At 44.2% G+C, this 25,969-nt stretch overlaps 1 protein-coding gene across 2 annotated transcripts in view; it reads left to right on the forward strand.

The window, feature by feature from the left end:
- EPHA4 (EPH receptor A4) overlaps window positions 1–25,969 on the forward strand; it is a 104,809-nt gene that overhangs the window by 27,601 nt on the left and 51,239 nt on the right. For both annotated transcript variants that reach the window (XR_007778268.1, XM_050978112.1), the window contains exon 4: window positions 13,484–13,639. Coding sequence is in view for 1 of the 2 variants with exons in the window: in XM_050978112.1 (XP_050834069.1) it covers window positions 13,484–13,639 (156 nt within the window). In the remaining variant the exon portion in view is untranslated. The remainder of the gene's footprint in view (window positions 1–13,483; window positions 13,640–25,969) is intronic.

The raw sequence follows: 25,969 nt of genomic DNA on the forward strand, positions 1-25,969 counted from the left end.
TGTGGCCTGGACTGAAGTCAGTGGTGCTTTTGGCCATTTGTAAATAGCTCCATGGTTACCACAATTAATTTCTTTATTATCTTGCATTAATTCAAGTATTGTGTAGATATTTGAATGAATAGCTCTGTCGTGTCAACCATGGGGGCCTCCGAGCCAAAATGGAATGTTATTGTTGAGTTTATTTGCCAGTAGTTTTGTTGGAGACAGATGCTTTTCCAGATTAAGAAGCAAAACTGTGTTTGTTTTTTCACTTTCTCCTAATTAGCAGCTGTACGACATCCAGCAGGAATTTGAAGGGAAGCTTTCCTTCTTGTGTGTCACCATTGCTGGAGTGAAGGCTCTGTGGGCTGGGCTGTGTCCTGACCTGGATCCCAGCCTGGGGACTGTGTGTGCCCTCTGGGTACCTGCTCTGGTGACCAGGGCTGCAGGAGGCTTGGGGCAACCTGACAAAGCCCCACTGGGGATGGGGTTGGCATCTGGGATCTGTATGGAGAGAGGGGAGAAAACCCCTCATGAGTGCTAGCTGACATTATCCCAGTCAGCTGAGAAGTCTTCATTTGCCTTAGCAGTTGGCTCAGCTGTGGATTTGTTCCTCAGGCTGGAGCTGGTCTTGGGACTGTGTTACCTTGCCATGGTTTGTGCCTCCTGCAGTGCCCAGAGTGTGAGCTCCATCTCCCGCAGGAGCCACAGGCACCTCGACCATGCAGGCTTTCAGCCACGGTGGCTTTGCTCTGGTACAGGTGGATTCACACTCCAGATGCTTCCCCTGGAGCAAGTCAGAGGGCCCTGCCATCCTCTTGTAATTCATCATTTCTGCTGCTCACTGGTGTGTCTGCTGAGAGCCTCCCTGGAGCTGCCTGGAAAATGCTAGGCTGGGACAGAAGAGACCTTTCACAGCTATTTTTGGTCATGCCTGACATTGGCTTCTTTCCCCCAGGACTTTATTTAATTTACCTTCTCATCAAAAGGGAGACTTTCTGCAGGACCCTTGAAGAGTTCTTAGAGGATTCATTAAATGTCTACCTCCATAAAACCCCCCACTTCAAAGTTTTACCAGGTGATATGTCCATTGCACAGCTGGGCCAAATCCTGTATTCCTGGAGCAGCAGCTGTGCTGTAAATCTCTGGCTTGCCTGGACCTGGAAGATGGATGGGCAGAGCTCTGATTTAAAGATACCATACATCTTATGAATTCAGGATAGTAGAGGGTTTAAAAACTGTGTCCAGCTCAAATTGTGGTGATTCTTGTCCAGAACCCCCAGCAGCCCCTCATAAAACTGGTCTCTCTTTGCCTGTTTTTTTTTTTTTTTTTGAGCCTCTTGCTTGCTGGGGCTGTGACAGCAGGTCCTCCAAACCAGCCTCTGTACATCAAGTGCCTTTCCCTCACTCTGCAGGGATGTGTGAGGATGAAAAGAGGCACTCTGTGCAGGCTTGGGGGAGACATCTGCTCTCTGCAGAGCAAGTGCTGGTGAACCAGAGTGGAGTGAAGCATTCTGCATGCACCTGAATGGGGTCAGCAGCCAGAGCTGCTTTCCTTCTCCTGGGTTGGTGCAGTGCCACTCCTGGGCATGTCCTTCAGAATGTCATTATACACAACTTCACAGGGGTTCTGCTGTGCTGGTGTTTCTGTTGGTGACCTAAGAGACTCTGCTCCAGAGCTATTTTCTCCTGAGGTAATTCCCTGTCTTGCTTTTATTTATTGGTGATAAAAGACTATCACAGATAAATAGGCATGTTCTCACTTGACTCGATAACTTACATGGCATTGCTGAAGGTGATTTACAATTTATACATGGAAAGGATTTGCTGATCTCATTAATAACTTTCCAAACATCTAGATAAACACGCTATTGCTCTGAATCAAATGAGCATGAAACAGCCAAGGTATTCACCTACAAGGGCTTCTGGCACTCTGCTCTTTCCCAGACAACAGAAGTTTGACAAAAGAATGTGGGAACTGCCAAAACGCGTTTCTCCTCACAGCCACCCAATCACCCTAAGGTGGGAGATTTCAGCTATTCTTGCTAAATTATTCTTCTCTGTTGGAAGGCTTGTTGACAGGAGAAGATTCCCAGCTCTTTGATTTTTAAATAGGGGCTGCAGCCCATGCAGGCATTTTGCTGCATCCTCTTGAACCTCCTACCAAAGCCTGAGATGCAAAAGAGCAGCTAAACAATCTCTACAAGCTTCTTCCATCAAGGCTGTGAAAGGAGAGCTGAGACAGCCCTGGGTAATCCCAGCTGAGCAAGGCTGTTGCCATGATTTGTTTCATCAGAAATAATCACCTCCCCTTGTTTTATGGGCATCTTGTTATCTGGAGATCTCCAAGTGCTCTATTGCTTAATTAAACCTCACAACAGCTTTTAGGTGTATGTATTGTGCATCTTATTGCCACTTCCTAAGTGGATAAACTGAGGCAGGCATATTGAGGCATACACTTTGGGTGTCTGTGTAGTTGCCCTTTTCAATTTCGGGGGCCCAAAGGAGCAGCCCTGCTTTCTCTTTCCCTGCTTCTTTCACGCCAAAAACTCCTGTGAGAGGGTTATCCATAAAAAAAGCAATCTCCCATGATCTGTAGAGAGGTGAGCAGAAGGTGAGGCCAGACCAGCTGGGAGGAAAAGGAATGACTTTTCCTCACAGTTGTGTCCATGAATGCCAGAGGCAGGCCAGGCAAGCTGTTGTCAGCCTCTGGCAGAGCCAGGAGTCACACCTGTCTTGGTCTGCCACATAGCTGTGAGATTGCCCCTTGTACAGAAGCTGCAGGCTGTGAGGGAGAACAAGTGTGGGTGAATAGCTTCCAGATGGCTCCTGGCATGTTTGGGGGTTGGTAGGTTAGCCCAGTGAGGGGCAAATCTCCTGCCCTGGGGATACTCAGAAGTGGTCTGGACACAATCCTGAGTACTGTGCTCTACAGAGCCTTGCTAGAGCAGAGGGGTTGGAGAGGAGAACCTCCAGTGGTCCCTTCCAACCTTACCCATTCTGTGAAACTTCAGCTTGATTTTCACATCTAGGAGAGAGCTGGGGGGGAAAAAAGGCATCTAGGGAAATCCTGGGTGGTTTGAGTCTTCCTCTTTCAGAACCTCTTTGGTAGCAAGTGCCACGTTTAAACAAGGGTGCAGCTGCATGTGCCTCAAGTCCAGTACTTCTGAAAAGGTGGGATCTGTTTAGAACAGAGAAATAAGCAGCTTGAGCAGATTTAGGGAGAAAAGGACAAACAATTGAGCTGCTGTTTTCCTCTTGCTGAAGTTGAGCTTTGTGCTGAATTTTGCATTGGTAATGAACTAAAAGTGCTCATGTGCTCCAAACAGCAAAGGGCAAAGAAGAGAGAAGCAACTCATCAATGTATGACCCTCTCTAAAGTGTCGTGGGTAATCAAGTGTGAAGTACTTAATGGATCATGATTTGCATGCCACTATTTTGATTGATGTACTACTTAGTAGAGGTTTGATAGTTTTTTACAGTGGTGTTGATGGGAGTCTCTCAGAAGCAAAGGTATTTAAAAGATGTGTAGATGTGGCACCTAGGGACATGGCTTGGTGGTGGACTTGGCAGTGCAGAGTTAGCAGCTGGACTCGGTTTTTTCCCTAACTGAATGACTATGTAAGCACCTTGTCTATTTTCTTTGGTGCTGGGGAGAGCCAAAGCAGTGGTTTTTTGAAGTCATTGTTCCCAGCATCTTTGTTAAACAGTCAAAAATAGTGCAGAGTTCTTATCTTGCATAGACCCGGATCTCACCAGAACTGTCTATATTTAGGCATCTTCCAAAACCTTTGTGTCAAGCAATTCTCTGGGGAGACCAAAATAGCTTTTTTTTTTGTTGTTTATATATAATGTTGAACAGCCATCTAGAGAGGATGTGATGATTAAACCATATTAAGACATCTTGCTATAGCTCTGGAGATAGGAGATTTAATTGTGTTCCAGGCTGCTTGCAGTTAAAACCAGAATAAAAAAAGCCCAGAAAAACACTGTGGTTTTTAGTTTGCTGCCATGATGTGGCTCCATCACACTCCTGATACAAGTTCAAACAGTAGCAGAAAACATTGCAGCTGTGCTGGGCTCTGCTGCAGAGTGAAATTCCACTTGCACAAAAGAGACAGCATTAAGGGATTGAAGGGCAGGATCAATCCTCAAATTCTTCACAATAGACAATTTGTTAAGGGGTATTAATGTAATTATTATTTCAGCCAACTTGCAATGTTTCAATAGCCTGTATAAAATACAAGCACCTTTCAAACAACGGGGAGTAACGTGTTAGGTGTTCTGTAATACAAGTACCATCTTTGCAAAGTTCAGGACCCTGAGCTGATGCTTGTGTTAGGAGCAAACAGACATTTTAAACAGTAATGTCAGAGCTCTGTGGTGGGCCTTTCTGTCTTAAAGTGCTCAAGCTGATGCTGTGCTCTATCACAGGCTTATCTAACTTTGGAGGTTTAATTGCCTTTCTACAGAGCTGCTAAGATTTAGGAGATGAGAGATAATCCCAGGCTGGCTGGACAGTGCTTTGGAGATACAGATCTCTGTTCTCATCAGTGCTTTTACACCACTGGGGAGAGAAGCTTGTAAGCAGGTCTCCTGACAAGAGGATTAGGGCTTGTTAATGTGGAGATTCAGGCCAATTAATCAGCTTTCACTGGAGTATATCATAAAACTTCAGTAGGGATTTTTTTCCCCCCTGTAAAATGTAGTTGCTAAAGAAAAAAAATCGCAATTTTCTGTTCTGTTTTTTTTTTTAATAAAAACTACCACCTTATTATCTTAGGTTTGCTTGAAAATCTGTCAGTTTTGTGATTCTCCTTGTTCTGCTTCTGTTCAAGGGAATCCATCAACTTGTTTTTCTAATTGAGTAATTATTTGAAACTGATTAGTTGACTCATCCCTTAAATCTCACAGCTTGTAGAAAGGTGATTAAACTTTCAAAGTTAGATGAAGTCTGTGATAGAGCAGAGTGACAGCCTGAGCACTCAGAAGAGCAGAGCATCAGAGCCCTTGGCTCAGAGCAGTGTTTTAGATGCCCTCAGCACTGGGGTCAGTGTGCTGGCAGAGCTGGTGCTCTCTGCTCCCAAAAAGGACAGGGCTGCTCCAGCACCGCTTCTGAGCAGAGGCGCTTTATCATACCAGGGCATCTGTTCAGTGTTCAAAGACTTTTAAAAGTAAAAATGCAAACAGTGACCTGCCAGTTCAGCAGCACATTCCTCTTCCTTAAAGCACTTCAATGTGAAGCTGTGTGTGCTTTCAGTGCTCTGCTGCCTGCAAGGAAGGGACACGTCCCTGTGGCACTGTGCAGGCAGAGTGTCCCCAGTGCTTCCTGCTGGTGGCCGTCGGCCGCTTCGCTTGCCAGTGCTAGCAAATATCTTCCTGTAGAGAGCAGAGCAGGTTGGGATTTTCACTTCTCCTGGAAAGTGCTGATTTCTCGCTGACAAAGGCTTGTTTTTTTCTTTTTTTTTTTTTTTTTTTTTTTTTTTTTTTGTGGTGGTTATTTTCAGCCACAAATTTTTTCACCTAGTCCTTGAATTTTTAGCTTTCTATTTTTATTTCAGTAAATGTTCTGTCCAGGGGCTGATTTTCCTTGGTGAGATTTTCCAGCTGTTCCCCCCTCTGGTGCAGGGCTGGAAGCTTTATGTGCTGGCGGGGTTGACAGAGCTGACGTGAGATCAGGGTGCTGTCAAAGACCAGGAGTGAGCATGATGTGAGAAATGTCAAGCTTATCCCCATCTACTCCCCCAAACACCACAGCTGTAGCAGAGAAAAGGGTTGCATAGATAAGATATTATTATTAATACATAACATAGAAATGTGAGATTTTCAAATTTGTATACTTTTAAGGAGTTGTTTTAGCAGTTGTGATCTATCAGCTACGTAGCAAAGCTCAGAATAATTCTTAATTTTTAAGAATTAAAGCTAATTTTTAATTTTTAACTTTTCTATGTATGTACCTATTAAACTTAATATATGAATTGCATATGTATTTAATTTTTTGGTTTATGATTTTGACTATCTAGTTTCTTTCGAAAAAGGGGACTGATGAAGCAGATTTAAGCTTTTCAAATTACTGCATTTTCAGCATAATTTTATTTCTTTTGAGGTACAAGCTGATTAGTAATATTTCTGTAGAAGACAAGCAAAATGTTTCTCTGTGTAAAACACAGGAGAAAAAAAAGTGTTGCTGCTGAGGAGTGGCACTCCAAGCCCACAAACCCTGTCCCTGCAGAGAGGATTTGGCCATGCCAGCAGTGCCATGTGCCCACCGTGTGCAGTGACCAAATGCATGGCAAAAACATCTGGCAGTTGGCTCTGAAGCTGTGCAAAGGAAATGATACCCAGGTGAACAGGACCTCCTTGGCTGGGATTAAACAGGCCATTCTGGTTCTTGTGTCATACACCTGGGAGTTTTGTTAGTGCCTGTAGCTCTGTCTTGAACAGATTGTCGTGTCAGATGTCCAGTCCTGTTGTGCTTGTGCCCTTTGCTCAGCTGGAGACTTCATTTTTTGTGGTTTGTTTCCCTGGATTTCATGTATATTTAAAAAAAAAATAAAGCTCTGGGATTCAGGTTAGAAGATTTTGGCTTGTTCAGGGATTTTATCAGGAGGGCAGTGAAGAAGCCCACATGGGCTGGTGGGTTTTAAAGCACACACACAGCAGCTGCAGAAGGTAAAGGGGGTGTTGCAGAAAGCCAAGGTGGATGGGCAGGGAGCCCTTGGCACAGCTCAGACACACAGGAGAAGCACCCAGGAGGATCCTGGAGTCCAGCCATTGCCTGAGGATGCAGAGGAGGTGTGGGGAAAGCCAAAGCTAGGCTGGAGTTTGTCTGGTGTGGGATATGAAGGACACCAAGGATGCCTGCTCCTGCAGGCACAGTAAGGAAGGCTGAGGAAAACACGGTCCCAGGGCTCAGTGGGGAGGAGACCTAGTAACCAAGGACATGGCAGAGGCACTGAATGCCTTTATGCCTTGGCTTTCACTGGCAGTGTTGGCTGCTGGCCCTGCAGGTCCACCAGAGACTGTCAAAATGAAGTGTTAGAGGAGAGGGCTGAGCACAGAGGAACTGAAGTGAGGTGGACCTGATGGGATGTGCCTGATGGTGCAGCAAGGTTTGGCTGATGTCAGTGCACTGCCATTCCCTGCTCTCTTTGACAAGCAAGGTTTGGCTGATGTCAGTGCACTGCCATTCCCTGCTCTCTTTGACAGGCTGTGGCAATGGAATGGGCACCTTGCAGGTAGCAGTGAGTGCCTCCTCCCTTTCCCTCCTGAGGATTCAGTGAGAGACCCTGGGTGGTGATGGTGGTTTGCTTCCACACCAGAGATCACTGGAGCTCCTCATTCTTAAACTGAAGTAGGAAGCTGGCTTTCTAGTCTCCCATGAGCCAAATAAAAATCTGGCCACCTGTCAATGAGGTGATCATGTCTTCATGGATGCACAGTCAGGCAAGGTACTCTTAGATTTGCCAGAGATGTTTGAGTCCTGCTGTGACTGGCATCATGGGATCACTCCCCTGCCTTAAATCAGCAAACCACAGCACTAGCAACAGACCTGCAGCTGAGGAAGCTAGATGGGGGGAAAAAAATAACAAAGAGATTTTATTTTTTTAATGGTTGTTCAGATTGGATATGTGTGCAAAGCTCCTCCACTTGGTTTATGCTGCAGCTTTGCAAAGGAGGTCTGAGTGCTTAACCTGCTAGGGTATCTGCATGTGCAGGTCCAGTGGCTTGGATACTCAGAGTTTGGATTTCAAATCATGCTACATTAACGTTCCAAGGTCCCTTTATTTCTGTTTTGAACTTCCTGAGTTTTTACCCAATCATGGAGTAAAAGTGCTCTGCAGTCAAACAGTCTAGACTCTTCCCCAGTGGGATTTTTGTGTTTCCTTGTGCCACTCATGCATCAAAAATACATGCTTAGTGTGTAGAAATACTGGTTTTCTCATCAGAGATACCAGCTAAAGATGGGGAGCTCCTTTTTATGTGTAGCAATAGCACAGTCATTATTAACAGCAGGCAAAGATCTTACAATGTGAACATGAAAGGAATCTGACGTTATTTGGAAAGAGCATTTGGTGTATCACATCACATTCTACAACTTGACTTTTAAGAAATGCTCAAGAGAAAGCTTTTTTTTTTTTTTCCCTCCTGCTTGGCTTCTAAGGATCTTTATTTATCACCCTCAGGGGCATTACAGTGAGTAATTAGATTGGACCAGGAGAATGACTTAATTTTACAAGAAACTCATTAATTCATCCTATTTTAAATCTTCTCATTTCACCCCAAACCCAATTATGCTTGTAGTGGCAATGATCTGGAAAGGCATTGTCTCGTAGGTATCAGGGGCCCACTGGGACTGCTGGGGTATTCATGTTGGGGAGACAAGGGTGACTCCCTTTCTTTGACTTTTAGGTCAAAAGACCTGGTTGCTGGGACAGCTTGACAATTAGAAAGCCCTGATGAGCATTTGGAAGTAAAACAGCTGTACAATAACAGAGGGGTTCATGGTGCGGGGCAGAAAGCTCATCAAAAGAGACTATCCAAACAATTGAGCTCTATAATTAACACACAAAAATCTGTTCAGAAATGGTAATAGCAGTAAAAGTAAGCTAAGAAGATGCTGCCTTCTTATGTGGCAGATGTAGTTTTGTTATGATGAGAGAGAAAATCCATCCTCTTAAACTAAGAACAACATTCAAGGGGAAAAGTAAATGTAACTTTTTGTTCCTGAGGGTGCAGTTGAAACGTGAGCTCAAAATATTTCCAGGGAGAAGAGCTGTAGGAAAAGTAACCAGCGATGAAACACATCAAATGTGCTACCAAAGTATTTTTTCAAGTCTTTAAACACAAATTTTTTTTTCACTGAAATGTATAAATGTGACATTGAGATATCTCCTATTGAATTAGATGCCTTGTCCTTCATTTCACCAAGAGTACTATTTTGGAGTCTTTCTTTAAAGTTGGCTACAATCATTGACTTAAAAGTAGTTTCCCTTCTTCTGTTGTATGCAGAGGGAGATTTTATTAAAATTGCTTCTTGAGGAATTTTGAAGTTTTCTTGGGTTTATAGCTAACATATTTTTCTGCTCCAAGAAAGGGAACTGGAATGCATAGCTTCTGACAGCTGAGCTGATTGCACAGGTTTTAGCAGCATCGCTTGCTGCCTGTGATAATCAGTATTCTTGGGGGTACAGAGGGTTCCTTTTGGGCAGGAGGGTGCAGCAGGGGCACAGTTTGGTTGTGGTCCTGTCCTGCTCAGGGGTCCTTTCCTTGTGTGGAGGGCTGAGCCTTTGGCACAGGGCTCTCATGGCCGTGGCTCTGCAGGCAGTGCTGCTGGGCTGTGCAGGGCTGCATCCCACAGGGCTGCTGTGAGTGAGCACTCCACAACACCTCTGTCACATTTGCTTCTAAGATCAGTTTATTGACTTAACTAGATTTACTTGAATAAAACCACGTTTCTCTGCTTGTTTTTCTCTCTAGTCACTTTATTAGGTTCTAATCAGAAATCACTATTTTCTTGGTTACAATTCTCTTCAGCAGAGGCTGAGGCTTCAAGCAGGATTTCTGATTTCTGCTGCCCTTGGTCCCTGGTGCCCAGGGCTGCTGCCAGAGCTCCTGCCCAGCAGTTTTCAGCTCGGGGCTGCCCCTCTTGGGCCTCCCCATCCCATCCCTGCTCAGATCCCAGCCAGGCTCAGGGGTGTCTCCCATCCCTGCCTCAGTCCTGCTCAGCCTCCAGGCACTGCCAGAGCCTCTGCCTGGAGCTCCCTGAGATGTTTCTAGGATGTGCACTGCATTTTTAATGGTTTAGGAATTTGTCAGCAGTTTGGGATTATTTCTTTATCCAACCCTTTGCGAACATTACACAATTTTTAGTTTTTTTTTAAAGGACTTTTAGGTGTGTCAAGCCTTTTCCTAACTGGGAAGGAATTATTGCCATTTCCACAAGGATAGAGGAACTATTTAGGAGCAAGTACTGGGGGATTTTTTTTTCAACAACTCTAAATTTGAAAGAATTAATTCATCAAATATTTTTCTTAAATATTTCCCCTGCCCCCAATTAAAAAACCCCAACAACATAGCTTATTTAAAAATAGTTAAAACCAATTTAATACAAGTATTTTGTTGTAGTGGTGTTTAAAAAGAATGTGATTAGAGCCCCATCCACTATGAGATGAGGTTTTAAATTCTGAAATCGCTGTCTGAAATTTTCTAGTCAAAAATTCAGCATTTGGAGAAACCAAGCAAGCAGACTTTGCAGCCCACACACATATTCTTTCTCTTTTTTTGAGGAATCTTTAAGTCTGAAAATCAAGTTTTAATGTGAAAACAGAGTTGGAAAAACAGCTTGAGAAAATTTACAGCTAGATTTGACTGAAGTTCCATAATTCTTCAGAGCAATTTTTGCAGTTTTGACATGCATCACTCTGATATATTTGGAAAAAAGAAGGAAAAAGGCATGTATTAATGACCAGCAATGTTTGCCAGATCTTGTCTTGCTTTAGGAGAAATAGAAATCAAACAGATTTTAGTATTATAACTCAAAGATATCAACATGATTATTTCAAGCTGATGTCCATTTAAATTAATGGGATTTGTTCTGAGGAAAAACTTTGAAGTGAAAATATTTTTGTTTGAGCATTTCCCTTGAATGTGGTGCAGCCAATTGTAACCGTGTTACTCTTGGGGGTGACCTGAATGTGAGAAATTTTTTTTTTCCTTCAAAAAACAAAAAGAAACCTCACAGAAAGAACTAATTAAGGCAAAGCTAAGAAATTGAACTCAAAGTTTGCATTGCACATGTGAACTAATCTTTTTACAAAGGCATCTTTCGAAAACTGTGTAAGAACCCCATTCATGCTGGGTCTCACCCAGCAAATCCTTCCTAGAAAAGCAGCTGCGTGAAGATTTGTCATGAGCAAGCAATAAAGACTTCCAGGGAATGAGTTCTGTACAGGCTCCTTGTTTGCCTACTAAATCATTACCCTTCAAAAAAAAGTTCCATCTGTAGTTGTAATAGGTGTGTCAGCAGCACTTCATGCTAAGAACAGCTTTTACAGGATTAGGTTTGAGTTTTTAAGTGGCGCTACCATGGAGCTCTTGGGGGCAAAGAACTCCTGGTTTAATGCAGCACATGCTCTAATGCCCTTTTGTGTCTGTTGTGAAAGGTGGTGAATCTCTGAGCACATTAAAATGAAGAAAACTGTCTTCAGGAGTAGTTGATTTTTGAAGCAAAATGGCTGTGTGTGCTTTAGGAGCCGCCAGTGTGTTTGGAGAGCTTTCTTCAGGTCTTGAAATATTAATGATCTTGGCTTAATATAGTAGAAAACAAAATACAGTGCATAAAACGAGGGGGAAAAAAATCCTTGAGTTACAGGGTGTTGACCTTGCAGTACCCAGTGAATACATCTATTCCCTTCTGGACCATGGAGTATGAAAAGACAGGGAGGAATGGTCTCAAAAGTCTTCACTTGTGACATTTTCTAGTGTTTCTAGAAGCACGTTATAACCTGAATAGGATTTTCAGCTTTGAGCTAGAAGTATTTTAATATCTCAAATATGCTAAAGATAGCTCACTGTTTAATGATTTCTGTGGTTCCTGATGTTCATATTAAGAGTAACACTAGAGTTAACATGTTTAGTTTTAAAACTGTGAATAATAGAAAGAATTTTGTGGATAAAAGCAGTCAGCTTGGTTTCCTCTTGTATTCTGTTTTTCAATGCCTTGTCTTTATATGTGGCAGCAAGATCCTTCCTGTGGGTGTCTCTCCTGGTCATACACAGACTTAGGAATATTCCTCATCTGAGCTGTGACAGTGAAAACCAGGAGTAATATCTAAGACCAGCATCTGCCACTTGACTGATGCTGTTGCTAAAACCAGGACACGTAGTGATATAGCAACTTGCTCACCAGATAGTGCAAATCATATATTAAAAAAAGAAGGGTTATTTTGTTTGTTTGTTTGTTCGTTTTGCTGGCAATTCCCATCCCAGGCAGAATAAACTGTTTTTCAGGTGTTGTCTTTGCATTCTGCTGGTGCTTGGCTGATGGGCCAGACATGGGGGGTTTGAATTTGTGTTCAGAGACCAAAATCGTTCCTGACATGGGGCAGGCTGGGTTTAACCCTTGCTGTTCTTCCTGCCAGAGCTATAGCTGCTGATTTTAATGGAAACCCGAAGGCTGTTTGAAGCATGGCCAAAACAGACCTTGCAAGTCGAACCTTATCTAACACAATGATGCATGTGAACTCTGTACATCTCAGTCACTTGAGCAAGGTGTTTTGCCAGGCTCCTCTGGTCCTGTGGCAGCCCCAGTGAGTGTCACCAGGCTGATCTCCCAGTGCTCTCACACATGGCGTGTGGCACATCGTAAAGTCAGGACTTGTTAAGGACATTTCATAAATGGCTTTGGCTAATAAGAATGAAGTAACTTGCTCTTTTATAAACGTGTTACTAATATCCCTCTCCATTTCCCACTGGAGGGCTTCATAAGAGAAACAGGGAAGGAATGAGGGGCACTAGGGGAAGGTTGAAACAGCAAGAGTGAGCCCTGGCTGTGCGGGGGCTTATGCCCTCCCAACAAGAGCCTGTGTGTAACAGGGGAACCCTAAAGGTAGTGTAGGTGATAAATGACAAGATGTGGGAGTGAGTCACACAGTAAATACTGGGAACAGCCTTTCTTTTTTACTGGTTTGCGTGCCTGGGAATTTTCTCTCTTCTCTGCAGTGCTAAAAGCCAGTGGTGGTGATGGTGGGCTTTTTTCTCCAGCCAAGGGAGAAATTTCTAGGATGACATACCTAGAAATGTTAGCCACCATGAAAATGTGTTATTAATGATGCTAATGAGTTTTTTCCAAGTGATGTAAAACCAGCTTTTATGAAGCTGAAGTCACCAAAACCTTGCCAGCTGCACGTGGATCGGGTGGCAGGGGTGCAGTTACTGCTGTGCCCCAGCTTTGAGCAGGGGAGAGCATTGCTGATCTCCTCCCTTGGGGAGAGAGAGCCAAATGAATCCTGCCTTGCCAGGAGGGAGATGTGCCATTTCCGGGCACGATGGCTTCCTGTCCCGCTCCCTCTTAAAAATTGGCAGTGTCTGACTGTCAGCTGCCATTCCTTAAGTGGTCATGGAATAAACCAATTGCACCCCTTTTGTCACGCTCTGTGTGTGTGTGGGGTGCAGGTGGACATGGGTTAAGCCACATGCAACTCCACAGTAAGCACAAAGAGGCAGCTGATTTTCTGGTAGCGTCAACAGAAGAGTATAATTTTTTTTTTGCCATCTCTAAGCCAGCTTTTAAAATGGCTCCTTGTTGGAATTAGAAATCAGTATCCCCTGACGTAGGACTGCTCGTTAAGAGTGTGATGATTGTTAATTCTTCACCTGGGGCTAAGAGGACATCATTAGATCTCTTTGAAACGTCTCCTGCCTTGATTTTGAATGAGTAAGCTGGCAATTTATGATCACAGCCCGGGCCAGTAACGCTCTCCCTTCCTGTTCCTCCATCCAGCTTGCAAAATCGGATACTACAAGGCTCTCTCGACAGACGCTGCCTGTGCCAAGTGCCCGCCCCACAGCTACTCCATCTGGGAAGGCTCCATGTCCTGCACCTGCGACCGCGGCTTCTTCCGAGCCGAAAACGACGCTGCCTCCATGCCCTGCACTCGTGAGTTGGTCTTTGAGCAATCTCCTGCCCCTTTGATCACCCATTTCTTCTCTGTGTCTCTAAAAAGAGCTCTGCTTCTGGCAGCAGCGTTCTGTAGCTCTCATGGCCTTTTGCTGATGCAGTTTGCATTTTGGGTCACGCTTCTGAGTGACAGTGTTAGCTCTCAGCCCTCAGTTCCTAATGGAGGCGTGGTTGTGCTGACCCTTGTATAAATAAATCAGCAGACCCAGTTACAAAAGAGGGACTTGCACACCTGAGTAACACAGCTAGAAGTAAAATACAGGCCTCAGTTCCAGTCTGAGTACCTGGCCAGTAGAGCACATCACCCTTCATATCTTTAAATATGAATATTTGTAGAAATTGTGAAAGCTTTCCTTGTAATTGTATGACCTCAGGTAAACAGGTAATATTTATAATCTCATTATATTTCTAATTTGCTTGAAATATGGCTGGTGACCCTTAGGAACCCAAGTGTTCATCTGAAAGGGGTGGTAATAATAAATCTTAAACTTTAATGAAACCCTCAGTGCATGGTTTATTTTGTCCTGTGTAGGTAAATACATCATATGCAGCAAATGGAATTTGCTTTAGTTCCACCAAAATGCCTTCATCAGGGAGAAGGAGAGATGCATTGAGCACAGTCAGGATTGCTAGATAAACTCCTTGTCCTGTGTGTTGGTTAATGGCTCATGCAGTCCAAGACCTGGGATTCCAGGCATGTCCTGGTGTTAAATTGTGATCATCTCTTTCCTTGGTTTTCACTTTCTTAGGAGCAGAGCAGTCTGAAACAATAAGTGAAAGGGCTGTATTTTACCAGGGGGATATCCATGTGTGGCATTCCCTGAAAGCTATTGGAAGTGTTTCCAGATTTTTGGAGTTCAGCTGTATATTTATGTAGAGAGAGAGTGTGTGTGTGTCTGAGTGAGGAAAGGCCGAGATATTTCTTTTGTAACGTTTTAATATATTGAGAATTAATTTTGTGAGAGATGACTCACATTTATTTAAACCTTAATTTCTCCCTTACAAGGCAGAAACAGAGCATGTCCATAACTAAGTTAGCACTCATCCCTTCCCCACACCCCCTTGATTCCAGCTGTTCTCCAGTGATTTTCTTCTTTTCAGCAGTGAGTTTTGCTGGGTGGTGGTTGAGAAGACCAGGGCATAGCCAAGAGCAGCTGCTTTTGCTTAGTAGGAAAGAGAGTGGTGCATGTATCCCTTGCCAAGTATTGACTGGGAATGGAGTCTAACTGTATTGTGAAACCTTGTCTAAATGGGCAAGAACACGCTTTCTGTAATGTAATTTACACTACTAGATCTAAAACGTGACCAGTTTTGATAGAGAAAATGTCTTTCTGCAACAACAAAACTATTGTGTGAAATCTACACCCTGGATAACATTATACCAATGAAAGTTTTTCAAAGCCCTGGTCCTTGTGAACGATATCTTGACCAAATCAAAATCAAATTAGTAATCAACTGGTTGAATTTAAATAGACATGTGCAGTTAGGGAAGTATGAGGGGAGAGCAAAACATTTCCAGATGGGGAAACTGTAAGCAAATGATATATATATGTTTGCTGGTATTATTGCAAAATGTACCCCTGCAAGCTTGGCCCTTTTTTGTCAAGTCTTGGGCCTGCTGCAGGCACTCCTCCCCATTCCTGTCTTGGCAGGTCAGACAAAGCTGAAGTTCCTGATCTTGGTCTTTTTACCCCAAAAATACAGAGAGGAAAGGAGAAAAGGCAAGGGCTGTGGTGCTGGCCTCAGTCTTCATCTCTGCAGCAGCCTAGGAGGGCTCTGCAGGCAGAGGCAAGCCAGCACCACAATCCTATGGACACCTGCTCTTGGAAAACAGGCCTGTCTCTGGAGGTCCTGGTCCACAGCTTTGCATTCTCCTGTAGCTGAAGGGCTCGTATTTCTGTGCTCCAAGGTGAAGGATGCCACAGGAGCTGTTTCTGAGCTGGCCCCTGGGCAGCTGTGCCCCTCTCTGAGCCCTGCCTTAGCTGTACTGGGAGGGTGGCGCCTGCTCAGAGTGGGACTCAGCCCTGCCTGCCGAGCTCTTCCTTTGCCATGCTGCCCCTCTGAGAGGCTTCTGCCCATGTATCCCAGGCAAGTGACAGCATCCAGAGGGCCTCTTCAGGAGAAGGTCCCCGTTTGTCTGACTTTCGGACAAGACGTGTAGACAGAAGGGAGCATAAACATCAAAGGTGCTTTCAGGGGGATTCAGCCTGTAATCAGTTCTTACCAGTTGGTTAAGCCAGGTGACAAACCCAATTCCCTTGTGCTGACAGCCATAATAATCAGGCACCTTCTTTGTTCATTATGCTCTCTTTAACTCTGGTATTCTCATTCAGGCCTGCATTTAGTAATCGCTCAGTGTGACGGCACACTAATGAAGAAATAAAACAGTATCTGAGATCCATTCTTCTAGCAAAAAGATAGACTCTGCTCCACTGGCTTGTAAAATCAGGTTTCTGTTCACTTGGAGAACTATTAGACCAGGTGAATAAAAGTAACATTGGATAATTTGGAAAGAACACCTGGAATGGACTGTGGATTGATCCCTTCTTTATTATTCCTAAACACTTTTTAAGATGAAGAACTTCAGTCTTCTTAAGATGTGTTTTTGTAAAGCTTTGACCCTTGGCTATTGATTTCCTTTAGTAGTAAACTGGCTGGCCTTGTCATTTATCTCGCCTTCTAGGTTGGGGGAGGAAGACTGTTAGGACTTTCCATTAGCCTGATTGTGCTAGTGGATGAAAGGGAATTAGAGAATTCCCCTTCCTTTTCCTTTCTTGCAATTCCCATGATAAGTAACAAAAGCAGTAGCTGCTTCCTGGTGTGCTGGCCAGGAGAGGTGCTCCAGAGTTTTACCCTCCCATAACGCTGCTCTCTGACATTGCTATCCCTTGCTGAGCTGTAAAAACTGTGTCTAACCTCAGGTAAGCCAGGCATCAGGCTCCTAAATGAGTTACTCAAAGTCTGGTTTTAGTGTTCTGCTCTAATTCAGCTCTGCTAGAGTGAGTGATTATGTCTGGTGTAAAGTTTGTGCAAGGAAGAGCAGAATGTGGCAGTGTGGGTGTAGAGAGAGCAGAGGGGGCTGTGTCAAAGGCCAGGCAGAGCCCTGACACACACACACATACAAGTGTTTGCTGGTGCATCTTTCCCCTCAAACTTGCCCTGTGGGGATAGTCCTCAATGTGTCTGCCACCACCGAGAGGCAGAGCCAGCCTGGATCTGCCTCTTTGGCCAAACTTGGGAATTCAGACTTGGAGCTCTGAAGCACAGTGGGCTTGTCAGCTGTGTGCTTGGGCATGGAGATGGGATGATGGACTTGTAATACCCTGAGCCCAAACCATGGGAAACACCTTTCCCTTTTGGAAGAGTTGCAGAAGTAATGTCAAGGTGACTCTACAGGCCTTCATTATATTTCAGTACTTGCAGAGAGGAAGGGTCTTTCATAAGGTTAGCAATGTAATGGAGAATAAATTGCCTCACCCACACAAGAATCATGAGGCAGGAAAACAAATCAGTCTCAGTCATGGCCCTTGTCCCTGAATTCCCTTCTCTGTAAGGAGATCTCCTGTGAATTGCAGCCTGGTGCAGGCAGGTGCAGTTCCCACCCAAATTAATGGGCATTGCTCCTGCATCCCCACCATTAATGAGTTGGGTTCTCTAACTCCTAACAAACAATGCTCACATTATGAGCCAGAACGGGATGGTTTTGTATTGTTTATGTTGTCTGTTCAATTCAAATTATTAATGATTTTTAATTGGGAGCCCTTTACAAAAGAGAGATTACCATCATGGACTGTCCAGCTTGAAATCTGCCTCAGTAAATGACCCTGAATAATTTAGTCAGTTGTGTCACCCAAGCAGGGACTGATGGATTGATTGATATTTTGTCATGGCCTGAAATATTTCAAAAACGGTTGCATTTAAGAGCGTTTATAGTGGAGAAGCTTGGAGATAATAAGAGCAGATGTAGTGAGATGCAAGAGAAGAGTGCCTGCTTTAAAAGGACCTTCTCCAGTCTAGGTTATCCAGAAACTGAATAGTCTGACTTCAAACAGCAAACATCACTTACTTGTCTTTACATTCCCCTCTTCTAATTGAATTTAGTGCACTGCTGTATTTCCTTCAGAAAGTATATTGTTTTTAAATTACCATTTCAGTGCTATTACTCAAGGCTCCTGCTTCTAATGCTTTCTGACAGTTATCAGCATAATGAACCATAATGAAATGATGAGCAATCTACAGTGGAAACTCAATGTGAATTCCACTAGAGCTGTGTGACTGTTGTTAAAATTTGAATGCACATTAAAATAACACTGTCCTTATTTGTTTCCAAGGTCAAGGCTTTAAAAAAGGTTTCAAAGGTCTAAACACTTCAATTTTGTTAATGTTGCAGTGTAATATATACCCTTAACTCAATCTTGTGTTACATTTAACATATCTCAGAGATAAATATTTGACCTGCATTTTCAAAAAAGAGTGAATTTACCTACCTAATAACTGTGGCTGCAAATGAGTAATTATGTAGGAGCTGATTATTTGAGCACATGTTTATAATGATTGCTTAAACTATAAACAATATAAATAAGCAAATGTGTTCTTTTTCCTTGAACTGAACTTGTTCCTTTTCTAAGTTTCCAGTCAGATATGGATTATCACCACTGTGGCTGCTAGGAAAAAGGGAAAGCAGGATACACCACACAGTCATGATGGCTACTGCATTTTAGGTGGCATTGCCACACTTGCACGTTTGTGCAGTCCTCTGCTGTTGGAGCCTGTTCTCTGTAGTAGCAGGTATATGCCAGTAGAGCCTCTGATCTTCAGAATTTAAATTTATGACATAATAACTCTTCCACATCTTTATATATATGTCTGCAGCTTCAGTAAATGATTTTGTTCTTAAAACATCCTGTGATATTGTTCATTATGTAAATAGTACATCAGAATGCCTTTTAAGCTGTACAGCAGAGCAAGAGCAGAGGGAACAGTGGGTAGGCTGTAAGGAGAGAATGATTTTTCTTCTCCACGTAGGCTGGGAAAATGGACCATCCATTGCTGCATCGCTGCCAGGCTGAGGGAAAGGGATTGTGAGTGATGGGAATCTCAAAGGAGAAAGCTGTCTCCCCTTGTGTGTGGTGATGGGCTGAAGGAATTGAATAAGAAGGGGAGTGGTTATGGCTTGAGAAGAGACGGGAGTAATTTGACAGTGTATGTTTATAATCAGTAGACTTGGAATCATCACTCCTTTAAATACAGCAACTGTTTATTAGCTGTCTTCTGATTTTCTGGCCGGAGCCTTAAATTAACAGAGACATTTACTCAATTAAATGGGGGCTTTGATTTGGTTAGTCAGGACCTAGTTCTGTAGAGTTGTTGAAGTAAATTAGAGGGCAAACAGCATAAGAAATTCAGCAGTTGGGCCAATTACAGAACAGCTTATTTTTCTGGCTGGATTTCTTTCCTGTCAGGCTGTCAGATAACTTTCTGGTTTCCACAGTGGAATTCTTTTTATCTCAAAGGAGTGAGTGAACACAGGTGGTATTGTCTGCAGCAGAGTGCATTAGAGCAGATGTGATAACATAGCATGTGTGACAATGCAAAATGTTCTTATATGGCAGCTCTTGGAAGGGAAGCCTAGAGCCCAAAGGAGTGGTACCTGCGAGCATCAGTTTTCCCACACCTCTGCCCATGGTAACTGGACCTCTTTGCTTAACTTCTTTAGCCTTTTTGGGAGAGGAGCTATTAATTGGATTGTTCTCTGGGTGAAAGGAACAAAGCCTATTGTGAAGCTGGTAACTGGGTTACTTCTGGCAAGTAAATAGGAAATTGTACATTCCAGTGAAATGGGCATTTTGTCACTGGCGCTGGTCCAGCATCCCTGGCTTGGCAGAACTCCTGCTGGAGTCAAAGGAACCTTGCCCAAGTAAATAAATGAAGAATTGTTTACCAAATCATTTGCCTTATTATAAGCCAGTTGTAAAGCTGACTATGCAGACAGGAGAGAGGGTGGAAAGGGAGCAGATTACTGGGATTTTAAGTGACTGCTGCATCTTGTGGCCTGGTGGCTTTGGTCTTGCCGGTTGTAAAACACATAATCTATGATGATAAATGGTCAGGAATAGCCAGGCAGGCAAGAAGTGAGGGCTGTCTGAGCTGCCTTTGCTTGTGTGAATTAGCCCACAACAACAGGGGACCTGTCCACAACTGCTGAAAGAAGCAATTAGTGGCAGCAACATACACAACTGTCTCGGAAAAGTGTGGGCTTTATTTGCAAGCCTAAACGTACAGGACCCAGGTATTTACTCTGTGTTAGAACTTTTCTTTCAGATGGATAGAGATCAACAACAAAGGCATATCTGAAGGGCACCACAGCTCCCATGCTGAAACATCATTGACAGCTACACTGCTGTACAGGTTCAATAAAGCCTTATGAGGTAGAAAGAGGAGGCCAAAGTGCTTCCTCTTGAACACTGTGCCTGGCATGGCTTTGCCAGACATTTTAGTCAGTGAACTTCAGGTGTTTAAAGACATTGATTATTTAATAATTATTTTCTTCTTATCCTCTCTGCAAATAGTAGAGAAATACTTTCTCCTCTGTGCTCTCTGAAATACTCTCTATTTCAGGCTCAGCCCCAGTGAGATGGTTCTAGGATCCTGATCAAATTAAAGAGCATTGATTAGAGTTGTTAAAGACCATCCATACAGTACCAGTGGGGTGAGGTCTTGCTGAGACAGCAGCAGTGTGACCCCGTGGGTGAGGCTGGCAGCACCACCAACAGCCTTAGCAGAGCCCTATGCTGCCTCTCTGTGCCTGAGCCAGCCCTTTCAAAGGCCCCTGATGTACTTCCAGATATGCTCCAAAGATCTATGGAAGCGTTCATTGTAAGGATCCTTTTTTTGTTTTGTTGTTTTTTTTTTTGTACACCTCTTTATTTGGTCTCTTTATTCTTTCTGTGTTACACACAAAAGCTGGCTCTCAGATCTTGTACAGCAGATGTGCTAAACTTTTCCCTGCTTCTGATAGAGCATTTCTAGTCAGGTTTTCTTGCTATTAGACAGTCGGATGCTTGCTCCCAGGTGCCTGCTGCTCCTTTAACTTATCAAAGACTTTGCTGCTCCTCTGTAGTGCAGCCAAGGCCAAGCTGCCAATTCAAACCAGGCCAGTTCATCCTGGGCTCCTTTTAAACCACGGTGTGTCATAGCAACCTTCCCTGTTGTATGAATCTTGTTTAGTATGTAGCAAATTAGCTCAAGATTTCTGAATGCCCCGAGTTGCCTTTGAAATCAGGGCAGATGAAGAGGGTCAGCATCTCTGGAGCAGGCTCATAAAGAGGATCCTTTTGTCACTCCTGGTCCAAAGCCCATTGAGGGCTGCTGGTCTGCCTGATTGACTTTGATTAGCAAACACCCATAGCTGGCACACAGCTGCATTGAACAGTGGTTTTGCAGGGCTTTCACAGTTTTAGGGTGAAGTTAGAAAGCTCCAAACTGCAGCAGATTTTTGTTTTATTTTTAATACAGTATTTTAATATTTTTTTGCTCGTTAAAATAATTTTGAACCCATATCAAGCTAAGGTCTGCTTTTTCTGCCTCAAAAAAGAAGTGATATTTTCTTCAAGGAGAGCACGGGAATGGTTAAAGAAGATTAAAGTCTTTTCTACATGCTTGAGGTTTTCTGATGTCTGGTGGGAATTGCCAATGAAGCTTCCTTCTGATTTCACACTGTCAGGCGAACGCAGGCTGAATGCAGTGTGACAACCCACTTGAAAATAATTATCCACTGCCCTGGCTGCAGAGACATCCGTTACCTGCTGGAGAAATGTGCTTTTACACATGTGCCCAAGCAGATGGAGTAAATTATTTTTTTAATCATTTTCTCCTTCCAGGGCTCAAAAGTTTCATCATGCTAGTTACTCAGTCACATACATACCTTTAGAAAGCATTTTTCTTTTAAAGGAGGTGCATTTTAAATGCACTGATCTGGTGACTGACAGGATGCTCCTAACAAAGGCTTGCCTTCTTGAGGGTATATGTTTGAAATATCTCCATTAGCACTTCCATGGAGAGTGTGGGTTTCAGTTTGCATTTTTAATAGATCTCCTCCCACAGCCAGATCTTTCAAGGTAATAAATCATAACTATAACAGAGGCTAGTAGTAAATAGATGTGGTTACAGTCCTAATACTGATAATATCAGTTCAGTCCTTAATGGCTAATGTTGCTGCCAGAATAATTCACTACCATTGTTGATGGCTGAAGACTAAGTTGGCATACAAAAAGGAACTCCTGAAGGAGCCCTCTGCCAGGCTGTGACAGAAACTGTGCAGACAGGCAGCTATTTGTGGCTAAGAGAGCTTCTTTGTTTTGGGTGCCACCAGAGTGGGCTTCTTGGAAGCACTAAATTCACTTTAAAGGAATTAATTGTCAGAACCCTATGCTGAAGTGCCTTTTGCTTTGTTTTGTGATGTTTTTGTTTCTCAACACAAGAAAATAGTATATAAAGGCTACTTACTGATAAAATTGGCCAAACCAAAGCCTCAACTTTATCTTCAGTCCTGTGGCCATGGGACCTCTGAGAAAAGAGGAATTTTTTACTCGTGTCTGCCTTTGGTGAATGAAAGTTGTTTGCCCAAAATTTGGAGCTGCTTGTTGTCTAGAAATGGGATTCTGGAGTCCTGTCACCCTGGGGCAGCAGAGAACCAAGCTGCAAGGTCTTTCTCATTTCTTCTCATTTTATGGGACAAGAAGGTCACTTGGGAGCTGTTTTGCTGGGAATCATTTCTTTCTCATCTCCGTTCTCTGTGCTTCAATCCACGCCTCCTAACCATACACTGTTGCTGAACTAAATTAACTGGTTTAGTGAAGACAGTATTCTTGATGTCAAACAAGTCTGTCTGGTCTGCTTGTAGAAAACTGTAATTGAATTTACCGCATACACCCACAGAGACTTTTAGAGAAACACCTTGCTGGGCAGATCAGTAATAAAAAAGGAAGATGTAAAACCAGGGATATTAAAACCTCTGTCATAACCATTTAAATACAGTTCCCCAGCACTGTGCCCTTACAAGTCTACCTTCAAATCCCTGGGTTAATTTTCAGGGATATTTTTTGGTTGTGTGGATCTGTTGGGTTTGCAGCTGTAGGGAGGAAGGGAGGACAGAGTGGTTGGAATGGTTGGAGTCTACCTGCACAACCAGCCAACCATGCCTGCCTCCCTGGAGCCCCTCCAGCTCCTGGAGCCCAGCTACAGCATGTCCTCTGCCTTTGCTTTGGATGGGTTTGTGGTGTATGGCATTTGTCAGGGGAGGGGCTCTCTCCTCCCCACTTGTGCCTTTGTGGTGCTGCACTTGCAGTCCTGGCCTGCCCTGGTTAGACCCTGTCCTGGGGTCTGTGCTTTCCCTGAGGTGTGCATGAAGGGCTGGGCACACTGATCCTCAGGGCAGCAGGAATATTCGCTCAGTTGTAGCTAATCCCCTTTGTGCTATCTTTCTTTGAAATCATTCTTTGCATTGGGGTAGACATTCTTTCTCTTTGGCAGAATGACTTTGCCAGATTTGTCAGGCTGAGCCTCCTACATTTGTCCTTTGGGGACAGGAAGAAAGGGGCTTTGGGATAACATTCTCAGCTGGATGGCATCCAAACAACAATCAAACAACCTGGTGATGTTTGACTCAACTATCTCTGTTGCCCCTTAGTCTTTAGGGCAGCTGATTTAAATGGAAAATACTGTGCTCCTTGCAAATAAACAGTTTACTGAGGTGTCATTATGCCCAGTGTTAGTCTGCAGCCTGGTTTGCTTCCCAGCTGTGTCCCCTTGCCATCTGCACCCCACAGGTGCTGCTTCAGTCCTGGAGAGCAAGTTCATTACTGGGTCTTCACCGGGGAAGCTCTCTGTGAGTCACTGCAGTGCTTGGACCAGGCTTGATCCCTGGTGTGCATCATCAAAGCTCCTTCAGTGTGCCCACAGAGACCTGTAATCCACAGACAGCTGGCACACAGGGATCTCCTGTGGTCTGGAAGGAAGGAAGGAGACAGTCAGGTGTTGGTATGTGCCCTTGTCATGGTTTTCACCAGGTCCTTGTCAGTTGTACAGGCGTGTGTGGGAGGCTTCTGACTGGAGAGAGACTTGAGTGTAGGAAGGGAGTTGATAAATGAAAAGTTGATAAATGAAAAGTTAAAATACTGCCTGAAGTTGTAGAAAGAGTGCTAAAATGCATCAGTCCTTTTAATACAAGTAGTGCTTATGCTATTAATGCCTTAAAAACTCTTGTTTTGCTGAATGTTTGTTTGACATAGGGTGCATTGTCCTTAAGACAGACAGATCTCTTTATCTGTGGATGAAAGACAGATGGCTGTAAGGGCTATAGCCTATTGCAGCAAGAGAAAGCCAAACAATCTGCATTGCCCAATATATTTGAGGAAATCGAATAGGAGGGTTGAGGAAGATGGCAAGATTAGCTTGATGAAGATTATTTGTTGCCAAACAGACTCTGCAGTGTTTCCCTCAGCCCTGACACACACAATGAACTGCTCCACCCAGGGCCTTCCCATTTGCTTCATGGCTCACTTGATTTTGATGGTTTTATTGTGAAGCAAGATTTATGGAGCCCCAGGAAGGAATAAAATTGAAAACTTCCGTTCCCTGTTCCCACAGAGGAGCCCCCCTGTCCGTTCAGGGTGCTGGTTAAAGGGGCTGGAGAGGGATCTGGCTTTCAGGCCCCATGATCAAACTGTGTCCCCTTTGCAGTCACTGAGGTGAGAAGACTGAGTGGCTCTGCAGATCCACCCTCAGATTCTGTTGCCCTGTGCAGGGAAAACAACAGCACCTGCCTTCCTAACATCATAAAATGAATTTTATAATTAATCAGCTTTCAGGATTAAAATGTTTAGATTTAGTTTTGATTTCCTGTAGGAACTGTCACATTTTCAAACTGTTCCAGGCAGTGTGGCAGTATTAGCTCCGTTCTTCCACAGTGCCAAATAGCCCATGCAACAGCAAGCTTCCATTGGCAGGAGATTGATGAAAATGCTGTAGATTGTGGGACTTGTGAAAAAATTACAGATGGTGGTGGTGATTCAGAAGCACAGGTCCTTGTCTCCTCTCTCATCTGCCCTGTAGCTAGATTTTTCCTGCCAGAGGACACAGATTTGTGTGAGGATGATGGTCTGGCTGTCAGGATGCTGTTCCCTGTGGGATCCTGCTAGCTGGGTTCATCCAGGTACTGTCCTGGCCCTTGCAGCCTGCCCTGGCCCTGAAAGGGTTTGTCTCATCGATGGGCAGAGGCTCTGTTGTCAGAAACAAAGCAAATCCCGATCACCATTGAGGAGCGGATCCGCCCTGTGTTTCAACATCTTCAACCAGGCCCATCAATCTGAAGCTATTCCCGCTCCCTGTGCCAACAGCTCCATTGATGACTATACTCCAGGAAGAAAAGAAAATGCTTTTCCCCTCACTGTAATGTCAGCCCACCACGTGGAGACTCCCCCGCATCTTCCTTTTCACGCTGGAGGTGGTGCACTCATCTCTGTGACCTGCAAGCATCTGCTTCCCTGGTTTTCCACTTCACTGCATCTCTGTTTAGACACTGCAGTGCCCTGTCCCACATACTAATTACTGACTTTTTGCTTCTGAGGAGCTTGATTCATTCTGGCACATTTTCCCATGTGAAACTGGACTTAGAGCCTTGGAAAATATCTTAATGGACACCAGACTAAGTCTGAGTTTAACCCCAAACTGTCTGCTGTATCTGAGCTAAGAGGCACATCTTTCAGACCTCAGCTGTGGTAGTATGAACCCTCCCCCATGGGGGTCTTTGCTTTAGGAATGCCACCATGGAATGGGGATATTCTTGGCCCTGGCAGAGCTGGTGCTGCCTGGGGAAGGAGGTGTTTGCACTGAGGTGTTTCCATCTCAGCTCTCCTGGCTGTGCTCCGAGTGGATGCTCGTGTGTGTGGCTGCAGGGAGTGAATGCTCTGTAAGAAAACACCTTTTGCTGTTCCTCGCTATCAGGCTCTTGGTGTTTCCCACAGGAGCAGTTTCTGTTGGTCCTGACCAGTCTCTGGGAGGACACACAGCCTCAGCTCCCAGTGTCTGGCTGCTGCTCTGTGCAGGGCAGCCCTTCACTGCACAATGTGCACCTGGGCTTGCCGCCTGCTGGGGCTGCTGTTCCCCCCGAGGCTTGTGTTGGTTTTCCCGTTCCCTTGACAGTGCAGAGGCACAGGTGTTGTTACCTTGTGCACCTGCCTGCCCCGAAGAGAGCCCAGGTGTGAGGCAGTCTGGGGAAGCCCAGGGTGGAGAGTTTGGTTCAGTCCCTGC

This window comes from Serinus canaria, chromosome 9 (assembly GCF_022539315.1).
Source record: "Serinus canaria isolate serCan28SL12 chromosome 9, serCan2020, whole genome shotgun sequence".
NCBI classification, from domain to species: Eukaryota; Metazoa; Chordata; class Aves; order Passeriformes; family Fringillidae; genus Serinus; species Serinus canaria.